Here is a 27,107-nt window from a genome sequence, read left to right as displayed (position 1 = left end):
CGGATACCAAAGCAACAGATATGGTTATTCTGGGAAAGGCCTTATAAAACAGTCTGGTAACAGACTTATAAAAACACATTAGCACATTTGTTAGGAGCACATGGCGCTTCTCAAATGCGCAAATTCTTTTTTCTCTGCAGGTGAGACTGGCACTGTAATAAGGCAAGAAAAAGCAGCAGGCTTAGTGCATCACCTAGCGGTGGCACCAAATGACTAAAAAAGGTCATAAATTGTCAAAACTGAATTTTTCCTTGAGCACTCAAATTTCTTGCACCATTTAAGTCTGTCTGTTAGGCGAAGACACTAAGAGGCCTGGGTGAAGAGAGGAGAGTCGAGCTGGTAATCCAAGTGTTTGGGTAACTCTCCTAGGTTAGCCTTCCATAAACACCAAAGGAGTGAGTGTCCCTAGTGCATCAGAGACAATGAACACTATAGCAATATCTGCCCCTCTACCCATGTTGGTTTATCTCCACAGCCTTGAAAGGGACCAGCATGGAAACTACCATGATTTCACTTCTACTCCTAACTTAGTGATAGACATGAAATTCTACAGACATTCTAACTCTCATGTCTGCCTTCCTCAGCCACTTTTCCAAGTAAGGAAATACTTGGGACTCCTGGCATTCTGAGAGAAACCACAACTAGACTTTGGCGAAAGCTTGCAGAGCAGTCACAAACTGGTTGTGCTGGGACACCACCGTGAAGCAGAGAATGCCTGTGAGCATAAAGGATTGACATACAGAAATACACATCTTGGAGATCTAGGGACACCATCCAATTTTGGACATTGAGATCCAGAAGGCCCTGGCTCAGGAATAGCACCCTATAATTATCCTGACTAATGAAATGTTCAGTGACCTTAAATCCAAAATGGATCTGAGACCGCCGTCCTTTTTGGAAAGCAAGAAGTGGATAGAGTAGAATCCTTTGCCCTTTAATCTGAGAGCAATATTTCTATAGCAGCTTTTCTAGTGAGCGACGCCTTCTGCCTCTAATATCAAGCACACATTGTAGTATGCTTCCTTGCACAAGTTGGAGGGTCTGAGGACAACAGAAAGGGGAAGGGCATAGCAATTAAGGATAAGATGAAACACCCAGAAATATTTCTTGATCGCTCTCCTTTCAGAGATGAGGTAGAGAGACCCTCCCCAAAACTGGAGCTGCTGAAGAGAGGAGGATTCGAAGCTGTTTTTGAGGCATCAGATCCAGCAGCACATATGAGAGACTGGTGCCGCTGCCGTTGATGTTGTTGAGGCCCCTTAGAGCCACCTATCCCACAAAAAGAATTTTAAAACTGTTCTGAGAAGGTAGCCTTCATCATGAGGGGTGACACTCGCAAAATACCTGGACAATATATAATTGTTGGTCAGGGAAGCAAGACCCTCCACATGTGCTTTGGCATTAATGTTATAGAATCTCTCCAAAGATAGAGTTATTCTTCTCACTGGATAGTCTCTTTCCAACGAAGCACATGTCCTATAGGGCGGACTAAATATCTGCTGACAATCCAGTGGGACGCATCAAGGCATGCCCTCCTAAAGTAACTACCATAAACAAGGATCAAGCCATCATGTCAAGTTAATCAAGGCCACACTTAAGAATTTGTTTGGAGACATCCAAACCATCACTCACCAAATCGGGGAAGGGTTTCTTTAAGTGGTCAGGAAGGCATATAAGACTTTAACAGAATACATGAATATACTGTCTATAGTGGCACTTGGTATTGGCAGTGTGCAGATCTAGACTAACCAAAGGCAAACCCTTACAATAATGGAGTCAAGTCATTTAGTCTCAAGGTCAGGAGGAGCAACTCAAAAGGTGTCGGCATGTATCTTTGTTAATGATGCTTGAACCACCATGCTCTCACCAGAAGGGTGTGTTGATAAGATCAAGGGATCACAACCAATGAGTCTAACATGCATGTGATCTGTCTAAAAAAATGCTGGGCCAAAAAATGGTTTCGCCCATGAAGCCAACATTGGTTCCAATAATGCTTTGCTGTATGGCAAAATAGTCTCTGGGGCTGCTGAAGGCTTTCGGGCTTCAGTAAGGATGCTGGATTTTTCCTCTTCAGTTGATAAGGACTATTCAAGTGCCTCTGCCGCCGTTCTTACCACCAACATAAAAGAACAAACTTAATCATACCTTCTGGTGATGTAGCAAGGACACACTAGTATATTGGAGAGCAAGGTAATGTCTAGCATCCATTTAATAAGAGGGAAGGGTACTGTCCGCCTCCTAACCATCTTCCTTTGAGTGCCCATTAGTCATGTCTATGGCATCAGAATGTGAGCCGAAAAGCTACTCCATACAAGTGAATTGCAGGGCTTTAAACAGAGGCTCTACGGGGGACTGGTGCTCTAAAAAGGTTCAAAGCTTTTCTCTTGCAACTCAAATAATGTATACCAACTTTGAAAGCTGAAGAGGTATAGACCGCACCCAAAGAGGGCACACAAGACAGCCTCTGAGCAGCATCTAAGGCAAAAGGGATGGGGCCTTATTTCCCCTGAAGCAGCATGAATGCTGAAGCCAGAAGGACCATGAAGGATGGTGTAGTCCAGAGCCACAGGAATCGAATAACCCACAGGATCAGTCCCACATTCGAGGACTTGCCTAAAGGAATGCATGGCAGTGCTGAATATATTCAACATTGTCAAAACCATCTACACAGTCAATGGGTGACTAAACAAATACCACAAAATATGGGGGAGGTGGTAGGAATACTATGGACTGTTCAGTTAGCCATGCCATGAATGTAGAGTAGTGGTGGATCTGTACACAGGTGGGATGAGTATTTTCAATGGATGGGTATTTTCAATGGCATTTTGTTGCGTTATTTTGATGCATATGCCTACATTAAAACATATAAAACGAATAAAAATTCACTGACAAAACTTCTCATCTGCTGAGGAGGCAGCAGATGGAACCAGGCACTTCAGCTTTAAAGATGATGAGGAAGAGACCATGTCAGGGAACAATGCTGCTGTATTTCCAAATGGCCCCTGGAGTGGGAGGGTTTCCTGAGGAAAAACAGGATTTCTCTTTCTTTTGTCATTCCTCCTGGTTTGTTTTAATCAGAGGACCTATGGAGGAGCTGTACCTATCGGGACCCTATCAGGACCCTTACTGAAAGGAGGGGAAATAGAGAATGCTGAAGTGTCCTTATGGGCCACTGACAAAAGCAACTTGGCTTCATGCTCCCTGATGGCCTGTGGGTGCATGAAAGTCCAGGAGATGCAGATTGAGGGGCTCTGGTTGGTGCACAGGCAAAACATGTATATGTCGTGGAGAAAGGTATTTTCTTTTGATACAATTGACTGGACTTAAACTCAGAGACCATGGGAGATGACATCTGATTTGGTCATTAATAAAATTGTTGAGGAAAGTATTTGGAAAATTCCAAAGAAGAGCTCCAGGCGTGTGTAATTATGGCACAAAATAACCAGAAACTGACACCAGCGCATTAGATGGTTTCATATATAGCCTAATATCATTATATCCTGGGTAAGTAGGGTTGCACTAGAGTCCTATGGTGTCACCTGCTAGCGCTATAGAGCTACTGCTGGAGGAAAATGGTTTCCATATCCAGTATGGCACTGGGAGGTTATTCTTAAAGTGAAGAATCTACAGGAAGAATTATCCATCTGAAAGACCACATCATTAGTGCATATGTATTCTACAAATGCTATTTGTAAAATGTAACAGATTGCCATTAAACATATATTAAAAGAGACTGTGAGTGTGTTGGGGAGTGTTCTTTTAGTAGGTGTAGGTAGGTACCTACAAGCTAGTAATAGTCCTAGGAAACCGGAGAAATTAATTTTTAAGGATTAAATGTAAAAATGTGCTCTCTAGCACCAAAAATGTGAAAAGCGCCAACCGCGCCTATCTGGTCGCACTGGACCGGGACCAAGTCAAAGTTTTATGCAGATCATGATGGAGCCCGGGACAGATACAACACGTTGTTGGGCCGGTCAAGATTTTACTTTCAGAGGTAGATTGTCAGAGCCAATTGTAATTATGCCTAATTACCATATACCTTTTGAACAGACCACTGGCCCTAGGCCTGGTCAGCAGAGCCCAAGACACAATCAGAGTCAGAAAAAAAGTAGTCCGAATGGGGCGAAAAGGGGGGGAGACATCTGCAAAAAGCCCTGTTATCTTACAGAGTGGACCTCAGTCTTGGGGCACCACACAAATGTCAGGATCAGGAGAGGATGCTTTTTGCAGGGGCAGATCAAATTAGTTGTTGAATAGAAATTAAGTGACCATTTGTTTGTAGCAATTTCTGGCTATCATTATTTGCATCTGTAACAGATATTTGTTGTCAAGGGAACAGATGCCCTCCTTACGACTTTGGCGGTCTTTTTGCAAGACCAACAAAACCGCTGCCGCCAACAGACCACCAGTGTTGGCGGTCTGAAGACCACCATATTTGGAGTTGCTATAGATTTCCACCCGTTTACAGGCGGAAATCCAACCCTGTCGGCCTGGCCGATGGAGGAAGAGAGGCAGTTCCACCACCAGCACCGCCACGACAACAGGACTCCGCCCGCATCGGAATACGACATAGCGGTGTCTGTACGGCAGTGCGGTGCTGGCGGTGGAAGACGCCAGAACCCATCCGCTCCCGGACGACTACCTCACCGAAATAGATAGGTGGACCGTCCGAAAGAGAATTGGGTGAATGTGTGAGTGGTGTGTGCGTGTATGTGTAGCGGAATGGATGTGCCAATCAGCCAACTTGTAATGCAACATTCTTTCCCGCAGCGGTAAGACTGCCACTGCATATTTCATAATGAGGGCCTGAGTGTCATCTGAGTAGCTGGTAAATATCAGTATTGTAAAGTTACTTGCTCATATCCTTGGTTACTTCTTGCCTGTCAAAGTCTGCTCTGTGCCTGAGCACACACTGACTGTCAGGCTCACATCTGCATTGGTCTTGGGTCCACCGTAACTACTGTATCTCTGATACTAGACAACTAGAGTTAAATGGGGTGGGATAGAATATAATCTTTTAGTTCGGGGATCATTCATGCATCTTTTGAGAGATGGGAGAATGCCTCCTTTTGTTGAAATACTGAAGCATTTACTGAATTTGATAAGGAGGTTTGCTCTATATTATTTATTGAATGTGGCGAAACAAAAGTTTAGGTGCAACTGACGGTTGACAGAATCTCTTCAGTTGAGAGTAGTGAAACAGAAGTGGTGTTGTCCAAACACTGACAGTTATATTGGGGTGGCTTGTTCATAGCCTTTAACAGTAGAAGATAGTGGAATTATATCATTAAAAGATGGCTGGAGTGAGGGGGTGAGAGAAGGGGAAGGTGGGAAATTGAAGGGGGGGATTCATACTGAATTAGCAGGAGAACACATTTCTTTGTGTTGCAAATTAGGTGATTACTTCGTGTACCCCTTTTGGGCTTTTGTCCTTTTAACAGTCGGGATTATGTCATTCCAGCTGGGCTGATTTAGAAAACATATTAGAACTTTGACACTGAGATGCTGATCTGGGTAGTTTGAGCCTTTTTAAAAAATATTTTCGTCAAACGATTTGAAATTAGTTGGCTTTGTACCCATGCAGGTAGGTACAGAAGGCACAATGTTCACACTGTATTTTAGTCTGGAAAAGAATATTATTTTGGGATCCGAAATATAGTTACTGAATGAAGGCCTACAGGTGACTCCTGAATACAGACCTCTTTGGATGAGTGTAGGTAGCCGTTGTTGCTTTACTACCATTCAGGGCTTTTTTCTCAGGTGTATTAGGTTAAAGCGGCCCCAATGGCAAAATCTCATGTAGCTGAGATCCTAATAATCAGTCACTTTTGCTAGATGCAAACCGGAGTAGTAACCTACAATGAAAAACATTTTGATGTACGTTTCTCAAACAGAATATATCATCAGAATTATATTTGTCACCCTCTAGTGTATGTCTGACTGTTCCTAAATCCAGATAGGTTAGAGATTTCAGTGGCTTCTCTTAATGTCATGCCTATGGGAATGTCGAGACAATGTAATTAGACGTGATGGCGGTAAAAGGGTTAAAAGGACATTTATAGAGATTGTGAAGCTTTCAAGTGGAAAAGGGAGACAGAGAGGTGTGGTGGGGTGTGGAGGGGGCTTAGAGAAGAATAAAAGAGTGGGGTGTCTGCTTGGAAGAAGAGGAATGTTGTGGGGCCCTAATAGAGCAGTGATGTGGGGTAGTTGTTACAGAAGGACACATGTTTATATTTTGTAGGTCGCAATGCAAGCAGGCACTAAATATTTTAAAAAGTGCAAAGTAGAGGAGGCAGTGTGTAATGAGCTGTAGGTTAAGAGAGGAAAAGTGCTCCTGCTTGAATGGTGAAATAAAGCTGTACTCTGGATTGAATGGCTTGGTGGGTCACTATGCTACTGCACCTGCTGCACATTATGAAGGTGCTGCTTAGTAAGTGTGGTTGGGTAGGCAAGGGGTCAGGAAAGGAAAGTGGAGAGGCATGTTTGGTGTATGCGGCTAAGAGCAACATGTGTTGTGCCTTGTTTTTGTAAGGAAAAGACACAGCGCTGAAGAGTATAGTTAGTGTTTTTGACAGACAGACAGTGAAGAATGCAGTGAAATTGTTCTAGAACATAATTAAACAAATGGTGGAAGTAAAGTCCAGGATATGGCCAACATAAAGGGAGATTGTGAGGCTTCAAAGTGGAAAAGGGAAATAGAGGAGAGGTGGGGGCGTAAAGAAGGACAACAAGGAAATGCATGCACTCTCCTGGAGTACATTTATAAAAAGAAAAAACACGTTCCCAAAAAGCAAACAGTTGGTAAAGGCTAAAATTAGCCAGACAGAGACATAGTAAACAGTCTATGCTCCACAGGGGGAACAAAAAGGAGACAGACGGGATAAATCAAATAAAAACAGCAAATAGAAAGCAAGATAATAAAAGTGGCGAAACAAAAAGCCAAGGGAAAGCAAAGGGCGGAGTTTCTTTCAAAGTCAGCTAGCTGCATGTCCCCAATAAATCTTTCACAACCAAGCAGTTGTGCTGTCTGAAAGGTTTCAGCCTAAAAAGTGTTATTTAACATCGTAATTTGAATTGCTTTTTAAGTAAGTTTTCTCAAAACATAATTTTGCTTAATGTATAATCGACACAGCAGAAAGATTTACAAAACATCCAAGAAAATATTGCACTTGAACATGGTTTATAAACTTACACACTGAAGGGCTCTTTTAGATATCATGATCTCACAATAACAACAGATGTAAACCAACCAATAACAAAAAATACTTTCCTGTCTCCCAAAACAGTTGTAAATTCCATATCCATTCATAACAAAAAGTACTAGTAAAACGAACTAGAATGAATGCAAAGTGCCATTATGAGTACAAATTTGGAGAAAATGTGCACATGAATGTCAGCAGGTCCAATTCTGGAATTCAAGATCACATCGTTTACACTCATTAAATTTTGTGCCATTAAGTTTGTATATCAAACCATTTGTGTATATCAAATCCATGTTAAGTATATTGGGTTACTGTGTAAAGGTATTATTACATTCCAAAGCACATAATAATAGATCTCTTCAAGAAAGTATCTGATGAGAAAAGAATGATAATTTATAACAGTGGAAAATTAAATGAATGCGCATTATTAGATGTGGCCATGATGTAGTGCCGCAGAGAGAGCTGATGTGGTATGGAGCTTTATTTAATTTGATAGATGCTCGGAGTCATCATTGAATATCTTAAGATGGGTCTTAGGTAAAGAATATTTGCTTTGGGTCTGAATGTTGATGACTCGTGTATTTATTCCCCAGGATTAGACAAACTAGCACAAAATTACAATTAAGAATGAGGAGAACGTGTGGAAGACCGTGTAGGTGATAGGAGAACACGCCTTCCCATAGTACATTGGGTCTGCAGACCTATGAATGCCATTCAAGCCTAGTCAAGATTTTCACAACCTCGTTTTAAATTTGAAAAATTTAAATTTATCAGAAGACTAACCTGTGAACCTCGGGATCCACGTTTGTGTTCCCATTCTGGGTGTCCCATGAGCTGAAATGAAATGGCAGAACAAAGGTAAGCCACAAAGTACAGAAAGTCGTTTATTCTGATATAATGCAAGACATTTTCATTGTTGCATATTGAGTTTGTAAAACAGTTACCTGTTTTCTACAAAAAAAAAATTAGTAATCATATATTTGATTTCTAAAATAAATTTGTGATAAAAAACTGGATTTCCATTATTTTAAAAATCTATCGTTAAATATGCACACTGAATTAGAAAACTGGTAAATTATTGAAAATTCAGGGCTGGCTATAGTGACAATCTTGTAAGTCATTACACAGAACACATTTATATGGTGGAAGTCATTTCGCTGAAAGATTATCTTCTTTAAACGTGTGGAACTTCACTACATAAAAAAAGACTGGCACTCTCAATCTAGACAAGAGAACGTAGGAGCTCAGGCATGGTGGTAATACTCCAACAAAATGTTAGCACGAAGGGCCTCATGTACTATAACTGCATTTGGTAAAAGTGATTGAAATTTGCACACCAACTTTTACCGAATGCATTTGTATATTGTGAACCGAGCTATGTAATAATAGGTTGGTTCAAAAATTACAAAATTGTAGTGGGTTGCAATTCGCCCTATCATATATATTAATAAGGTAAGTCGCAAATAGCAATCCATTACGATTGGCTACAATCACAGGCATGGATGCCTTCTGGGGTCAGTAGACCACCATGTCTGGGATTGCTTTTCAATAAAGCAATGTTTTTTTTATTTATTTTTTTAATTGCAGCCTGTTTTCCTAAATGGAAACATGATGTGTTTAAATAGGATAATGCAATAATTTACAAACATTTTGATCAGAAAGTAGTGGTTCTGTGGACTACTGCTCACTCCTAAAAATGTCATTTTTTTAAACATTCACAAAGGGGATTGAGTTTCTTTTGGGGTCACCTTCCGGTCTGCGGCTAGGTTACCACCTCTGTTGAAGTAGTGGTAAAATATTAATGTTTTGCAATGGATTTCGGTTGCAAAACATTAACACACCATAAGGAATCAGATACATAGGAAATGCAGTGACTGGAATCTACTCTAAATTTTGAGTATCCTTCAGAACTTCCCTCCAAACTCTAAATTAGGCCCTGAATTTTTTCTGATTAATGCCTAAAAATGAATTTATTTAACTTCTTTACTCCTACATGACAAATTTTAAATTGCTGAATATTTGAAACTTTTTTATTCCATTTAAGAAAACAACATTGTAAATGTATATCTAGTTCAGGTTTTAGGCTCCTAAAAGTTTGGGGCAGTTTGGTAACATATTCAACACATGTCCTGTGTTGGGTTATAAAAGGCACACAGACGTATGCACCAACCACAAGAATGCACAAGCATAATAACAAGCAAATTACACTGAAATGAAGCGGGTGAGGTGGGAGGCAGAGGAAGCAGTCCAAAGTGGAAAAGAATAACTGTGCGCAAGTCAGGTCACAGAGAAAGCAAGACCGAAGCCTAAGCCAAGCACATGGAGGAGTGAGGCAACAATGAATTGGTGGCGGAAACAGTTTGGCGTACAAGAAAGATGGTTGAGTGGTGAGACTTGAGAGTCGTCTGCAATGCAGGTGGGTAGGAACAAACCTAACATGGTGTCTGGAGGCATTCCACAATCTTATGTAGGGTACCCGAGCACAAAACTTTTTTTCAGTGTGCATTCCTTGTAATACTTAGGAATTTCAATTCTAAACAAGAAAGCATTGTATGGAGGCCACTGAAAATTATGTGCACGTTAGACATCTTATCCATTTGTTTCAGTGAAAGACCTTATTCACTACACAGGAAGCCTTTAAAAGTATTTGTTCTTGGGGGTGGGGGGACATGACAGTAACATTAGGTTGAGGGTAAATTGCTTGAACTTGTGATTGATGATCAATTCATTTGATGTATGGAGTACAGTTTTGAGCATTGTGGGAGCAGACTCAGCTAGCCAGGAGACTGCTGCTCAAATGCATGTGTAGTAAGACTGCAGACAGGGAAGTTTAAGGGATGAGAGGATTCATTTTCCACATTAGCCCACCAGGGAACCAGCCTCTGGGCTTTTTCCTGGTATTTACTCAGATAGTTGTTGAGAATTGTAACCCTTGACCAAAACATTCTAACCCTTGATATGTATTATGGCGTTAGTACAACAGTGCACAGGCGCAAATGTGAGGTAATTAGCGCCTCACACATTTAAACACTGGAGGGATCCTAATCATGAATAAAGGCAGTTATCCTCACATTAATGTCAGCTCTCTGGGTGACTGGAGCAATACGAATGTACTTGCTTAGTATCTCTCCACCTCCCAGACCTCCTACAGACACACACACTGAAAATTTGAGCAGCGCCACACATGCTGGAGCACACAGGTCCAGCTCAAACTGTCAAGGTGTCATGGCAGGGGTTGCAGGAGGGAAGGTGGAAGGAGCCATTGCTCCTGGGTGTCTTGGTAAACACAGTGAAAATGTGATGGATTTCCCCAACCTCCCGCAGCTTCCAGTAACAGAAGAAATGACAATGTCAGCAGGAGATGCAGTTGGCACGCACAGCTCAATTTCAACCCTTCAGTGTGTTTAACGGCAACAGCGACAAAAGGGGAGTCAGCCCAACACTAGCGAGCGACACATGACCGTCACCCTCTTCTCAGCAGCGGTCACTCAGTGACAGCAGATGGGAATATCAACCTGAATGTTAGAACTGTGGGACTTCAATATGGATTTAGAGTGTTTAACATTCTGTTAGATTTAAAATTACCCACACTGGGAAAGTTTGTAATTTCTGTATTTATCTTCTTTACAATTTATAGTGTGTAATTTGAAACAAATATTAAGAGTTATAAACGTCTCTTAAGATGTAATCTACCCACACTTGAATACATCCGTACTTTCTTTGGTATTGCCTTTAAAATGCATACTTTATGAGCAATATGCAGAACGCAGAGACCCCAATATCTAAAAATATTTAAATATATGAATAGAAGGCAATTTCCTTCTTTTATCATGTACACTTTCTTTAAGATAAAATTGCCTGTCCATCGAAAGACTCGACCGTAATCTAACTGTAGTAAATTAAATGCTGTTTAACAATGATCACATGGGGACACTGTCATTCACAAGTGACTAGATTCTATAGGGGCTTATCAATATCATAATATGTTACTGGTGTGCTAACATTTATGCTCACCTATAAAATATAATGCAGGATATGAGTATTTCTGAAGTTCTATCTGGTCGTAATCCGACTACAGTCACATGCCCTGCCCCTGCTGAATCGCAGAAGTCCTCTATATCCCACTGTTTATCTTTGATTTACTTTTTAAATTATATCATTGTTTTCCATTTACAATATTTTCCATTTACAATGGAGAACAAACAGTGAACACCATCAACTGCACCACCTGAAGTTGAGTGTTTATCACATATTGGTGGTCATTCTGACCCTGGCGGTCTTTGACCGCCAGGGCGGAGGACCGCGGGAGCACCGCCGACAGGCCGGCGGTGCTCCAATGGGGATTCCGACCGCGGCGGTAAAGCCGCGGTCGGACCGGCACCACTGGCGGGGTCCCGCCAGTGTACCGCCGCCCCATTGAATCCTCCGCGGCGGCGCAGCTTGCTGCACCGCCGCGGGGATTCCGACCCCCCCTACCGCCATCCAGATCCCGGCGGTCGGACCGCCGAGATCCGGATGGCGGTAGGGGGGGTCGCGGGGCCCCTGGGGGCCCCTGCAGTGCCCATGCCAGTGGCATGGGCATTGCAGGGGCCCCCGTAAGAGGGCCCCTACATGTATTTCACTGTCTGCTGCGCAGACAGTGAAATACGCGACGGGTGCAACTGCACCCGTCGCACAGCTTCCACTCCGCCGGCTCGATTCCGAGCCGGCTTCATCGTGGAAGCCTCTTTCCCGCTGGGCTGGCTGGCGGTCTGAAGGCGACCGCCCGCCAGCCCAGCGGGAAAGTCAGAATTACCGCCGCGGTCTTTTGACCGCGGAACGGTAACCTGACGGCGGGACTTTGGCGGGCGGCCTCCGCCGCCCGCCAAGGTCAGAATGAGGGCCATTGTCTCTTTACCCTGTTCCATAACTTCCATCCCTTTAGACTGACGTTTATCTGCTGCTCTCTTCTCGTCCTCCTAAGATGCTAATACACATATACAGTTTATTTAATATCACTAATATTTAGATTCTATTCTTTAATGGTTGCAATGCATTAATTGTTTCGTATTCTCTTTGGAACCAATACACAATATGTGAATATGGTAAATTGCCTAGTCCATCAGATAATGCCTTTTCTGTATTTTTCAAAAAGGTCCACAACATACTTACTTAAAAATATTGGCCCATAAGACAACCTATATACCCTATTAGGACAAGGCGCATAGTTGACATGCACCACCTAGAATGCATCATGGTTACAAAGGACAAATAGAATTTATGTTTGGTCCCTACACTTAGGTACAAACATGAAAATGAAGTACTGTAGATAAACTTGTTTAATAACGCAAAACAACTTACTACAGAAATTTGTGTATAGCACGCCCCCACAGAAAACCCAAATTTCACGAATAAAAAAAACTGTTAAATCAATTGTAATTACCTGATTGATTTCATACAAGCAAACATTTAGGAACGGATAAGTCAATGTCCCTAATTACCTAACCTGTTCTTGATATTAGCTCTACCTTTGTTGTATTGTGTAACATTATTTAATTGAAAGACTGTGCTTACCAATACACATAAAGTACACACCTATATAATACATACATTCAAATTACAATTTTGCAATTAATTTGTAATAAATGCTAGCATCCAATAAAACTGGAAGCAAAACCAATAAGGTTCCTCTTTATTCCACAAATCATCTGCTGCTACAGGTCAACGGAAAAACATATGAACATGTAAGCTATAGGTACTTGAAGTTAGAAAGTCCTCATATATCCAATTTGCACTTTAAAAGATCAGCAGAAGCATCGCAAATTGTAAATCTTGCAAGAATTCTTTTTGTTTAAATAAAAAGAGGGACAATTTTAGTGGTCCTTCACAGCAATGGGAAATGGGGAAAACTGTTCATTCTGCTCAGAGGACTGTGGAAGGCATGATGTGTGCCACTCAGTGGCACTTCTTCACCAGTGATGTAGCAAAGTTTCAGCCTCCCCCATCCCCCACAAAGTACATGGCTTTGGAGGCCTTCCGACCCAGTAAATAGCTCTCGGGCAAAGGGCCCACTGCACGTGCACAGTGTACTGTGCTGAAGGGGCCTCCTGTAGCTTGGGCCCTGTCCCGCCCCATGGGGTCTATAGGGACTTTTGCTATGCCAGTGTTCCCCACCCACTTGCTCCTGGGCTGCACCAGGCAGAGTGTCTCAGCCCCTATACTTGTTTCTGCTGCTCCTCACTCACCAGAGTTCCAGTTTCAGCTTCCTACGGAATATGTTATACTGCAGTATAAACCAAATAGATCAGGATTTAATCTCTAGTATACACAGTAGAGGGAAACACTTTAAACAGTATCATACTATTTTATTTGATTTGAGATTTCTATACTGCTGAGCTGCAGCTGACAGCGTAAGCATGCTTTTCATCTGAAACAACTATACATTGAAGTTCTGAACATCTCATCAGGTTCTATATAAGGCCTAGGTTGATGGAAGGTGGAATCAGATGGAATCAAAACGGTAATGGAATTAGTATCAGATGGAAGAGAGAGAGGGAATGAAAGAAGTTAGTTAAGCTTCAAAATATAACAGAAACTTTGACAGAGACTTAGCCTACATCTTTTTGAAACAGAAAAGTTGTTACGTCTCGTCTGTGGAAAATTAAGTCTGGTTGCAGCCTCAGTTGTGTCGGTAGCGAGTTCCATAGAGTAGTCCCAGCCTTCGTGAATGATCTGTTCTGCATTTGTATTGCCTCGAACTGCAAAGGCTAACAACTAAAAACAAGGTGAATGACTCTTGCATTTAAGCATGTGAGTAAACATACCCACCTAAACTGGATTTACATCTTCCTTTTAAAAACAACAGAATTGTAATGTCCTAGCTTTTCTCTTATTTCAGATTAGATTTCTGAATTTTATAGTTTCAAAGAAATTTCATGAACTACTCATTGAAATTGACAACAGTTGTTTGTTTCCAGGAATAACCACCAAAATCCATTCTGCAAATTGTCTGCTATGTAGCTAATATTTGGAAGTGTTGCAGAAAATGCTGTCCCTTTTTTCCAGATAAAATTAGGTTTTCTCGTATGGAATCACCATCCCCTGAACCTTCCATTGATTAGGTGTGTTCCCTTCATATTTAAATGTCAGAAACACAAACATCAGGCATTTCGAAGAGTAATTCTATTATTACTGTGTAGGTAGAAATAGGCAGGCAAATATTTGTGAATAGTCACAAATCTAGGATTTCTGTTCAGGGACATGCATGGAATACTGGTAGATGTTTTACTGTTATAAGCGCCATTTAAGACAGTGGGTTATTAGCTGCGAAGGATGTGAGTCCTCCGCAAGTCATGAGTTTACAACCTTCTGTTTACTGGGAACCATGTACCCTGTTGTAGCACTTGATTCTCTTAGGGTAGCGAAGCAGTGCAGACCAACAAGTACTCAGGGGAGGTGGTGAAGGCTAGTGCCCTACCTTCCTGGTACGCAACAAACAACGTTAAATAAACCATTACCAGTCACTGTTCTTCCTTACAAAAAGGAAAAGTTATTTATTATGCACACAGTACTGAATACCATACAACAATTCACAAATAAGTACATGTAGGCAGATGGAATTACCTCTGGGGACACCTACCTAATAGGCCACACCCCAACTTATTCGTGAAACATAAGCCCACAGTACCCCCCAAATAAACTAGACACAGTGTATAGAAATGTCATTATCAAAAGGCAGACCTATTAGCTTTGCGAGTTTGTCACCACATTGATAAAAAGCATAAATAGGTCATACAATACTCATGCAGCACCATTATAATCACTATGGATTGCACCATCTTTCAATGACATTCATTAAGCCTGACATGGCTCACTGTTAACCTTGGGGTTGCTAATAATCCATTTCAAAATATGACACTGATGCTCATTACAACGTGTAATGACTGATTGAAAAGTCTGTGCTTGGCAACGTCATGGTCAGTATTGCCATTGTAAATTATAAAGCATTATCAACTCAATCCAGTGGGTACAAGAGTCTTTCTGCTGCTTTAGGACCAACCAACAGGAGTCCCTGCATTCCAGAGCTTATGTGCAAAAACACAAGCTATAGGATATCTTGAAATTAGATCAAACTTCTGTGGACATCAATATATCTCCCTGAAAGACGTAGGGTGACCATTTTGGGAACCTCTTCTGATGGGTTGCTGCACATCTGGTAGCCTCATAAAATGTTCACTAAAAATGCTGGTGGTGCCCATGACCTTCCTGGCACGCCACAGAAGACAAATGTACAAAAATATAAAATCCATGCAGGGGCTTATATGGTGCTCCTTGCAAGTAGCATGAATATTTTTAAGAAGCTTTGGGCTGCAACCTTGCCTCCATTTTCATTTTTTTTAAACTTTGCAACACAGCTTTGTGCCACACTTTATTTTTTTCATACCGAGTGCCCTTTCCCCTTTGATGGGGCACCCGGTGTGTGCTCAGTGCTGGGGCAACGCACAAAGATTACTCATGCATAGCCTGTCTTCTCCCACTGCTAGCTCAGCTGTTGTGAGCCGGCGCAGATCCAGTATAATCTTTTCCTCCTCCACATCTGAGCAGGCACGGGGGTGTAGGTGGTGTGCTTCCAACTCCCTAAAGACATGTGCTGAGGATACAAAGTGCACTCCATTGTCTGCGCCGGGAATATGTGCACCCAGCACACTTGTGATTTATATTGGCCCTGTTGAGATGGGGACCTTGGGAGCAACTTTCCTTGCTGTGACTGGACAGCCTTGGCTCTTCTGAGGGTAAATCTAAAAATCGCAGAGGAGTGCCAAACTGCTCCAACCCATTACTGCAGCCTCACTGGGCCACGGTAGATGACTTCAATGGTGTTTTGCCTCTGATGGCGAGCTCTCGCCACCAGGGGCATTTTGTTCAGGCGTCCTGGCCTCCAAGTTATATTGTTCATGTGGCAAATGATTTTCATTGCTCCCTACCATAGGAACAGTCCTCTGTCTGCACATCTGGCTCCTCTCCTGGGCCCAGGGTCTTCCTCAAATGCACCGCAGGGCTGAATACCCTCCATATCGCTCTCACCAGTCCCCATGGCTCTGGCTGGCTAACAAGGTATGTTAGCAGTTGAGACAGAAGTCCTCCTGAAGGATGGAATTCGTCTGCAGGACAAGTACACAGACAATCAAAGGAAACCATTCAGGGCCCCTCTCGGCAGCTGAGTTCCTCTACTGTCCCTTCAGAAGGTCTAAGGGGGGCAGGGCCACTGGCCTAGGAGAAACACCTTGGCCCTTGGGTGCCATCTGGAGTCCAAAAGGCCTTATAGTGGAGTCAGGTGGCTTCTCCTTCCACTTACAGCTGGTCATTCCTCGGGCTCCTCATTCCCAGGTGCAGATAGTTCTCAAAACTCTCTCCCTTGCACAGGGGTTTTTGAGTGGGGGTGGAAAGTTCTAGAATGTAGGAACCACTGCCAATCCTAGGGTGACATCATCCCTCCTCCCCTGTACCAACCCTCCTACACTTCATTCTGAGGCATTCTAACATGGCGACATGAAGTGATCTGCCCCCAACAGCCACATCTGTCTGATCCCTTCCCTCCAAATCTTCAAAGTGGAATCCCTCCTGGGATTGGCTCCAGAGGTCTGTCCTCCTTTGTTTCTGTGGGAGTTAGCTTTCTCAGAGTAGGTGCAGTGAGGAAGGAAATTACCACATGCAGGGGGGACAAAGGCCTGTAACGTACTTATGAGCTGAGCCAGGAAAGTATGCTAAATAATTAAGTGCCATAAGCACTTCAGATGTCAGAAAAGTGACTTTGGATCTGCCCTTGGGGTAAATGTTTAAAATAGGACTGTTACCTGACCTGTGTCTCAAGGCCTAAGCAGGGCAAAAGTGTACTTTGACACAGATGTCGTCCATAATGTATAATTCAGTAAAGCACTGACTGTTTTCTGTTACGCACTGCAGACCTACACTATGAATACCCACTCGCAATGCAATGCCTAAAGCGAATCAGCAACAATACCTGAAGGATCCCTTCAATGACAGGCTACCTATGTGCAGATACTAAGCTGAGCTAGACTGTAGCCTAACACCGGTCAGCCCACACATGCGCTCAGAATCATGTTCTCACAGGGTTCGTATGTAACCAGCCACAACATCTTACCCAGCTGCACAGTAACGTAACTTGTTTGAGGCAGACACAGGCAGCTGTCACTCTTATTCAATTTTCACAGAATTTACAGTGAGTGATCATCCCTTGGTGAGAGTCACAGAAAAGTCTTCACCTGGGTAGTTCAAAAGCAAAAAAATCCACAGTAATTAAGTGGATGGAGCCCATTTGCTACACTTCACTATTCTGAATTTTTATGTACTCTTTTTCTGTAAATCAAATAATGAGGAATTAAGACTAATAAACACCTTTTTTGTAACTCAAGCCCCCACTTTTTTATTGTAGAATGCATACTATATCTAGATGTATTTTTATGACTTCTCCGATTGAAGAGGTTGGAGAACGGAGGGAGAAAGTGATTAGGTAATGTTCATCTCAAAACAATGTATTTGGAACTGTCCAAGGATCTCTGAAGAGACTGTATAATGAAATTCTACACTTCAGTGGTTACTCCTGTGTCGGAGATATCTAGCATTATGCATTCTGGTCCTGTATGTAAAGTGATTTCTGGGCACTTTTAAAGTTGTTCAGTCTCATTTGACTATTTATTCTTTTTGCACTAACATCAGCAGCACATTGGCCCATTGTTTATTAAATATTCTATAGTAGCAGGTAAATCTGCTATTGTCCTAATGGAAAACACTTTTTTTTAGAGGTAGTGATCGGGTTTGTCAGGAATAGAACCATGCCTGGTCCAGGTCCCGCCCGAAACTCCGCTGCGCGGCTCTGCAGCGCTTTCTGCGCACCACTTGTCATCCCCTCTTGCTCCAAAGGTGGCCATCAACGTCATCTGCCCTGTGGCAAAGCTCATAGAGCTGCAGGTTCAGGTCATTGGTTTACAAGATGCACTTATCAGTGCTATTCCATGAAGGGACTACAATTCCCATGTTTTTAGAGGCAGCAGCCATCTTGGGGTGTGGCAGGCCTATAAAGCCCAGCCACACCCAAGCACGTTGCTCACTATTTTGAAGACTTCGATGCAGTCAGACCTCATGGGGATTTCTATGGAGAAGAGCAGAGTTCCTGAATGGCAGAGTGTCATCCAACCGAAGTATCCTTGTTTCCATGGTGCATTCAAAAATGAGTAGGTCGTACTCGTAGTGGTAAGGCCTTGCTGAATCCAAGTTTGAAGGAAGTCGTTAACTCCAAAAGGTAAAGCACCCCCTTAGCATTACGAACAAAGCGTTTCAGGCCACACTGGTAAAGCGCCCCGGGCACGACATTTAAAGCGCTCCAGTTCACAGGAGTAAAGCACACTTGGCATGGTATGCAAAGCGCTTCAGTTCACAGGAGTAAAGCGCACTTGGCATGGTATTCAAAATGCTTCAGTTCACACGAGTAAAGCACACTTGGCATGGTATTCAAAACGCTTCAGTTCACAGGAGTAAAGCGCACTTGGCACGACATTCAAAGCGCTTCAGTTCACAGGAGTAAAGTGCCCTTGGCACAGCAATCAAAGTGCTTCAGCTTACAGGAATAAAGTGCCCTTGGCACAGCATTCAAAGCGCTTCAGTTCACAGGAGTAAAGCCCTTGGCACGACATTTAAAGCGCTTCAGTTCACAGGAGTAAAGCGCGCTTAGCATGGTATTCAAAGCGCTTCAGTTCACAGGAGTAAAGCGCACTTGGCACGACATTCAAATTGCTTCAGTTCATTTGAAGTAAAGCGCCCTTGGTCCAATAATCAAGGCGCTTCATTTTACATGAGTAAAGCTTTCAGGCCAGGGTGGCAAATGTGAAAACATCTCAAAGATAAGCAAATCATAGTTCCATTGTTTTTGGAAGTATAATATGTGAGAGACTGTTGGAAAATGGGTTATTGGTAGGGCAGGTAGGTACCTACACCTAGCAACAAGCCACTAACCTCCACCTAGGTACAGTTAGGTCTCAGTAAATTAATCCCAGCTCAACCCTTGGTAGCTTGGCAACGAGCGTCAAGGCTTAACTTAGGAGACAAAGTGTAAAGCATTCAAATATCACAAAACAGTAATTAAATAAAACACAGGAAACAGTTTAAAAATCCAAAACCAATTTATAAAAATAGTTTATATTTTTATCTTTAAAATGACACAAAAACGATTAAAATCGGTTCAGGGGAACCGGAGATATGAATTTTTAAAGAATTATTACTTTTCTAGCGCTTAGAAACAAAAAGCGCCAATCGGGTCATCTGGTTGCACCTCGACCGGGGCAAAGTCAAACTTTCAGGCCGACCGCGATGGAGCCCTGCTCGGCTACAGGTCGCGGGAGGCCTCGGTTAAAAAGTTACCTTCTGACTTAGTCTTTATTTTGAAGTTTTTCTTCACCGGGACGAACCTGCCAGTTGAATCCGACCTCCTGGAGCCCTTGTCCGGATACGCGATGTGGGTTTCCTCGGTGGAGACTTTTACCTTCGGACTTAGTCGTTTTTTCGAGATGAAAATCCTTCGACCGGGGTAAACCTGGATCTTGATCCGACGTCCATGGAGCCCTTCTCGGATACGATGGCTGGGAGGTCCCGGTCAACTTTTTACGTTCGGACTTAGTCTCTTTTTCGGATGTTTTTCTTTACCGGGACGAACCACGAAGTCAGGCCGGGTCGCGGTTGAGGCAAGCCGGCTAGAATTTCCGCGGCGGGTCGGTCCCTCTCTGGAGCTTTTTTCCCAAAATTCTCAAATCTTTTCCAAACTTCTGGGGCTTCACCCAGATGTTCTTTTAAGGTTCTTTTGGGGTCCACAGCTCACCCCAAGGGTCCAGAAGTTCTGTGATGGTCCTTGGCGGGTGCAGACTTCAACTCCCAGAATGCACCTGGCGCAAACTCCTTTTTGGCCACTGGACAGTGGTCAGCTGGTCGCTTTCTTCAGGAGTTGGTGCAGGGGACTCTGGTTAGCAATTTTTCACCTGTAGCAAACAGGGAGTCCCTCCTTGAACCAGTTGAAGCCAGGCAAAGTCCTTCTTGTGGTGAAGCTCAAGTGTGCAGCTGGTGCAGTCCTTCTGAGTGCAGGTTCCAGGTGCAGGCCAGGGGTCCAGCAGGGCAGTCATTCTTCTCCTTAAGTTCTTTCTTCTTGAAATTTGGTGGGGATCTGAGGTGTGGGGGCAGGTCTGCCAGTTTTATCCTTGCTCCTGGGTGAAAAGCAGGGGGGTCCTGGTCCTCCAATCAGGTACAGGGTCGTCCCCCTGTGATGACCACTTCCTGGGAAGTGTGGCAAAAATCCATCCCAAAAGGCAACAGTCTCTAAAAATCCAACATGGCTGAATCTGATTTTTGGAGGTTACATCTGGCTGAGCCCACCCACTGGTGTGGCTAAAAATCATAAACACACCCCTCTCCTGCCCTCTCCTAATCTAATCAAGGGGGCACCTAGCTGTCTGGGGTTGCAGGATGTGGGGGTGTTGCTGGGTGCTCCAGATGTCCTTCTCTGCCTTTGAAGACCAGTTTGGCAGCCCTCCCCCTTCCTGCCTCACCATCTGCTGAGGGGAGATTCTCTCCCCCAAGCACATTCCTTTGTGTGAAGCCAGGCCACTTCACACTTCATCAAGGCAGCCTGGCAGAAGCTGCTGCAGGCTGGCCAATCAGAGCACAGCAGCAAAAACAATGCAGAGCTGAAATTGGCAACTTTTTAGGTAAAGTCTAAACTTTTTACCTGGACAAGTTATATTAAATCCCACAACTGGAAGTTGTGGGATTTATCACAACAATCAATTTGATACCAAATTCTTGGTATGTAACATTTAAGGAGACTTTAAAATTTAAAATAAAGTCTGCCCATTCTAGCCTATGAAGGCCATTTACTTCAATGAGGGAAAAACGAATTTGGCTGTTTTTACCTCACAAGGGCTTATAAATCTATTTTTATAAAGTCCCTGCTTATAGTTACATGGCACCCAGCCCTAGGGGCACATAGGGCACACCTTAGGGGTGACTTATATGTAAAAATAAGGTAGTTTAAGACTTTGGAAGTACCTTTAATTCCAAAGTCGAATTTGCATATAACTTTAATTTAAAAGCAGCCAGCAAGGCAGGCTTGCTTTTAAAATGACACTGGGCACCTCAGCAGTGCACCTAGGTGTGCACCACCTATGCTGTGGTCCCTAAACCTACATGCCCTACCATATATTAGGGACTTATAGGTAGGTTAACTTAGCCAATTATAATTAGCCTAATTTGCATATCCATTTTACACAGAGCACAGGCCCTGGGACTGGTTAGCAGTACCCAGGGCACCATCAAAGTCAGGAAAACACCAGCAAAAAGAGGAAAATGGGGGCAAAAATTTATGGGGCCTCTGCAATCAGCCCTGTTTTCTCACAGAGACACATTTAAGTCATTGATGATATGTGAGATACATATTTAAGTCTTTGCGAATTTCTAGACCAAACGTTGTAGTAGTTGCATGATTGATGTTCAGAGTATGTCTAAGGTCCAAGCTCTTGCCTTCTCAAGGTTCAGTGGTCTCACTTCGTTCTTGTTCCATGATTCAGAGAAGGGCCACACCCAGTTTTGTTTAATGCTCATGACATCCTGAAGTATTATGATTTTACTAATTGTTCTTGTTCCATGATTCAGAGAAGGGCCACGCCCAGTTTTGTTTAATGCTCATGACATCCTGAAGTATCATGATTTTACCAATTGTTCTTGTTCCATGAGTCAGAGAAGGGCCACGCCCGGTTTTGGCTAATGCTCATGACATCCTGAAGTATCATGATTCTACCAACTCTTGCACCCACGGAGACGCCTTTGTTTATCCCATAAGGGTCTCAACTCTTGCATCCACGGAGACGCCTTTGTCTATTCCATAAGGGTCTCAACACTTGCATTCACGGAAACGCCTTTGTCTATTCCATGAGGGTCTCAACTCTTGCACACACGGAGATGCCTTTGTCTATTCCATAAGGGTCTCAACACTTGCATTCACGGAGATGCCTTTGTTTATTCCATAAGGGTCTCAATTCTTGCACACGCCGAGACCCCTTTGTCTATTCCATAAGGGTCTCAACACTTGCATTCACGGAGACCCCTTTGTCTATTCCATAAGGGTCTCAACTCTTGCATTCACGCAGATGCCTTTGTTTATTCCATAAGGGTCTCAACTCTTGCACACACCGAGCATCCTTTGTCTATTCCATAAGGGTCTCAACACTTGCATTCACGGAGACGCCTTTGTCTATTCCATAAGGGTCTTAACTCTTGCATTCACGGAGACACCTTTTTTTATTCCATAGGGGTCTCAACTGTTGCACACACGGAGATGCCTTTGTCTTTTCCGTAAGGGTCTCAACTCTTGCATTCACGGAGACGCCTTTGTTTATTCCATAAGGGTCTCAACTCTTGCACACACGGAGACGCCTTTGTCTATTCCATAAGGGTCTCAACACTTGCATTCACGGAGACGCCTTTGTCTAAATGTATAATTGAATGTTAATGCTGTTATGAACAAGTATATACATAGATGCTTAACCATTTTTCCTTTTCAGATCTCTCTCCCTGCTGTTCCCTACCCTAAATCCCTTCCCCTCCTGACTGGCTTCACCATAACTCTGTGCTATAATAGCTTTCTGAGTTGGTGACGCCGGAAGGTGGGCCTGTTGTTCGGCAGCGTACAGATCCAGAGGAAAGGACACTGTGACAGGGTTGGGTCAATTTCTTTGTTTAACCAAGAAAATTGAATTTTAATACAAAGCATGATGCCACAGTGAAAAACTTTCCCATGAGACTACTACTAGCATTACAGTGCCTGGGTGGAAATTCCACAGTTAAGGTCTCTAAAGGCAATTCTGAAACATTCATGTAATGCCTTAAACTCTGCCATGATTTAATTAGGCAACCTAGAAATTTATTTTCTGAGAGTTTAATACTTTCTTTTGTTTTATTCAAATTTCTGTTTCAGATAAATGGGCAAAGTTATGAAGGTGTCTCAAAATCATTTAATCTATTGTAAACCTTGAGGGTTATTTGATCACTTTGTTTTTTGCTTTGATTTCTGAGGTAATTGATCCTACATTTAAAGAGTAGTTGCCACAACAAGTCAATTATCTATTTTCTTATACGTCTTAATGATTCACACAGATTTGTGAAGGCTTTAGTGTCACTGTGGCTTGATAATTCCATAACTTGGATCTGAATATGGTGTAACTGATTGACAAAGTGTAAAATTTGAACATGTATGCAATCCATCCATGCAAACTGACCACATTCATCCATATACTAAGCACACATACACACATTTCCATTATTCTGAACAGTGGAAATATTATGAGTTTCAAAGGAGTGATCATGGAAATCCAGTGCCTTTAGTATCAGCATCCATGAAGTCTTAATTTTGTTGGCATTCACAAACATTTTGTAAAGTCTTGCTAAATACATATGGTAAAGTAACTTAGATCTGAAGCTGCAAATGTACTTGCTGAAATTAGGGAGGGAAAACACAGTAACCTATGTTCAAACTACAAAGTAGATTTATTAAAGGAAACGATTTACAAAGAAAACTCCTATTGAAAAAGAATTCAGTCAAAAGGAAAAACATGAAATCAACAAATGTCCTAACTACACACGTTCACAATAGGCAATTGTGGTATTTGATAAAGCAGTATGACAATTCTCTCTATGAATTCTCTGCACTCCTCACAGATAATTAAAAATATGTGCCAAACGCTCAAGGGTATGAGTTGTGCGCTATAATAAATTCCTTTAACAGAACATAACATCCATAAATTAAGTCAGGGTAACTTCGAAGTGCTTGTAAATTAGCCCAACAACCATAAAATACAACTATTCATAGGTGTCAAACATGCATGTCATAGTTTACAAATGCTGTTCAGCAATATTTTTTATCCAAATGTGTTTTTCCCTTTTTGTTGTAAATAACTTTCTTTAGCTTCATCAAATTGGCATTTATGTTTTGACACTTGACAGGTTCCATAATCAGATCCCGCTAAGTGATTCTGAAAGTTCAAAAGAGAAGACTGATGTACATGAGAAAGTTTTTTCGACTTTGTGTTTCAGCGGAATGGGATAACTAACTTCCCAGTACTTTAAATACAAAGATATTTAAATGCAGATGGATGGACTGACATTCAGACAGACATTTAGACAGTCAGATAGAGATAGATAGATAGATAGATAGATAGATAGATAGATAGATAGATAGATAGATAGATAGATAGATAGATAGATAGACAGATATAATTTTTCCTTGGAAAAAACTATAAGGTCACAATATAGTTAGGTGACAGAATGTGATGAAATCTGACATATAAAAACTAGTAACCCCTTGAAATTCACCAGTTATAGTGCAGTCATCTAAATGCAACATGAGCCCTCGTTATGCACTGCTTATGACCTCCCATTCATGCTTAGATAAATTACAACATTGCTAACATCATTGATGACATCTCAAATCACATTACTGATGATAGTGCAGATGACATCCTTCACATCACTGCTATTCTCATTACTCAATAGACCTTTTCATAATTGTAACTAAATTAAGTTAGCAGTAAACTGCCTATTGTCAGACAGCGCACCTAGTCCAATAAGAACCATCCACTTGCCCTACCACAGGTGCAGCATTGAAAGATGATGAATTTATCATGGTTGCTTCAACACTGGTGCCCCTGTTCAATTCTTTCTGAGGCCATGGTGGATAGTTATTGTTTTTACATTCAACTACCCCTCTAAACACCAGTGTGCTAATGGTGTTAAGGAAAATTATTTCAGCATTTAAAGCCTTGTGGATTTTTAATAGTGTTTCCTAAGTGGCCAATCAGATGGCTGCTTTCTTTTTTTACTTTTTTTTGGTGCACCCTTGGTCCCACACTACTTCTGGGTACGAATACAGTCAATGAAAAGTTGTGTTTACTATTAAAGGGTCATTTAAAAAAATGTTTTAGCCTGGTGGGTTTGGCTTCCTTTCAGGCTCAAATAACTAAGAAATGCTCTGCATTTTTTACGTTTTGTGGTACAGTGACACCTAAAAATGGCAGTACAGTACCTGTGACTCACAGTAAAACTGCATCTGATTGGTTGAAATTACTTTATTTTGACCAAGTTCCTACCCTGTACCCAAATTAGGGATTTGCACTTTGTGGGTATCAACCTTCTGTATAATGTGTGCAGAGTCATTTCAGGCAGTTTTGGGGGTATTTAGTAAAAAAACATACATAAATCCTGCAATTTGAAGGAAAGGCTCCCGATTCAAGGAGGGACAAGTGAGGACCACTCCAGAATTCATTGCCTGGCATTTCTTTCCAGTTGTGGCAGAGGAGAAAGTGCCATCTAAAGTGGTCACATGCAATCGTTGTCACAGCAGAGGTGCTGTCAAGAAGTAATTTTCTGGTACATCAGGTATGATGAAGCACCTGAACCTCTAGCACAGTCACCAACAGAATGGTGGCAAAAGGACATGAGAGGAAAATGAGGCTTCATCTTCAGATGCAGGTCCATCTGTGCATCCCAGTGATTCTGTACGACCACAAGCCCTGGCAACTCGAAGGGATAGCAACCCTTATGTTCTTATATTTGGTTGTACTGCACAAAGTGCACGTAAAGATATTTCTGTTGGGGGGCAAAGTTCTGGAACTCGGAACAAGATGTAAGATGTCCATCAACAAGAGTGCAAGAAGTTTTTTTTGGGATCTAAGTTTAGACACCCCGCTTCATGTTTTTTTTAAATTAGTCGACCTCCCCAAAAAATGAAAAACTCTAAAACAAAAAAGAAAAATTCCCAAAAATGCTCGTTATAACCACCTTACTTGGTTAAAAACACACATCATGTCTGTGTTTAAATGTTAAAGTATATTCATCTGTGCGCAGAAAGGGCTGTTCCTAGGGCCAAGCAGCCTTTGGTTGTGTCCAGCAGGAGTTCTCCGGCGGGCCAGGCCTGTGGCCAGATCCTGTTTCTTACAGGCCAGGGGATGGCAACCCCTGCTTAGTACAGCCAAATGGTATGGCTACAGGACATGGCTACAAGTTGTCAACCTGCCAGTGGGATGCCCAACCCCCATTTAGCATAATATTTTTTTAAATTATTATTTATAGTACTGTGGTACCACTAGTTGATTGCCCTGAGTCCAGCAGTAGTACCAGAGTACAGATGACAAAATCAACAATTAAATTTTGAGGTCTAGCCTAGGCAGCACTTGTGCTGTCTCTCCAAGACATGTTGTACATACTTTATGGACTTACAGCCCACCCATTGCCTTTTTAATCATTCCTGCGATTGTCTTTAAAAAATACTTACTTGCTAGTGCTGAATCCTTCCTCTTTGTTCCTCCTTTTAGTTAGGGTCGAGCACGTGCAAGTGCTCTGGACCATGTTGTAATCTCTCTGTGGGCTTCTAACCACTCCCATGTCACACCCGTCACTTTCATTAGTTCGTGGGCTTGCCTTTAAAATTCGGTTGATTCCATTTGTGAAAGGCATGCATATGCCACTCCTTTTCCGGTGTTTAGCCCTCCTCAAGCGCACTGGTAAACTATATAACTAAATATAGATGGCTCCGTGTTTTCAGCTGGTTTCTGGTTTCCCTAAAACCTACCCTGCCCTGTTCTAAAAACTACCCAGACCCCCACCCTAAACCTTAAAACCTACCTTGCCCCGTCCTAAAAACTATCCTGACCCCTCTGGCTCAGACTAAAACATATCTCGCCCTGTCCTAAAACCTACCCTGACCCCACTGCCCTAAACCCTAACACCTACCCCATAAGTAAATAGCTGTAAAAAGCGAGAGAGCAAGTTATAGTTACCTTAGGGTACACTTTCAGTGGTTCTTGTGTTTAACAC

At 42.4% G+C, this 27,107-nt stretch overlaps 1 protein-coding gene across 2 annotated transcripts in view; it reads right to left on the bottom strand.

Moving 5' to 3' along the window:
* The window catches only part of PDE3A (phosphodiesterase 3A), a 955,418-nt gene that overhangs the window by 446,705 nt on the left and 481,606 nt on the right, over positions 1–27,107 (bottom strand). For both annotated transcript variants that reach the window (XM_069228518.1, XM_069228521.1), the window contains exon 2: positions 7,986–8,036. In XM_069228518.1, coding sequence (XP_069084619.1) covers positions 7,986–8,036 — 51 coding nt within the window. The remainder of the gene's footprint in view (positions 1–7,985; positions 8,037–27,107) is intronic.

This window comes from Pleurodeles waltl, chromosome 4_1, assembly GCF_031143425.1.
Source record: "Pleurodeles waltl isolate 20211129_DDA chromosome 4_1, aPleWal1.hap1.20221129, whole genome shotgun sequence".
NCBI classification, from domain to species: Eukaryota; Metazoa; Chordata; class Amphibia; order Caudata; family Salamandridae; genus Pleurodeles; species Pleurodeles waltl.
Note: the sequence above shows the minus strand (reverse complement) of the source record. Positions and strands in the feature narration are given on the sequence as shown.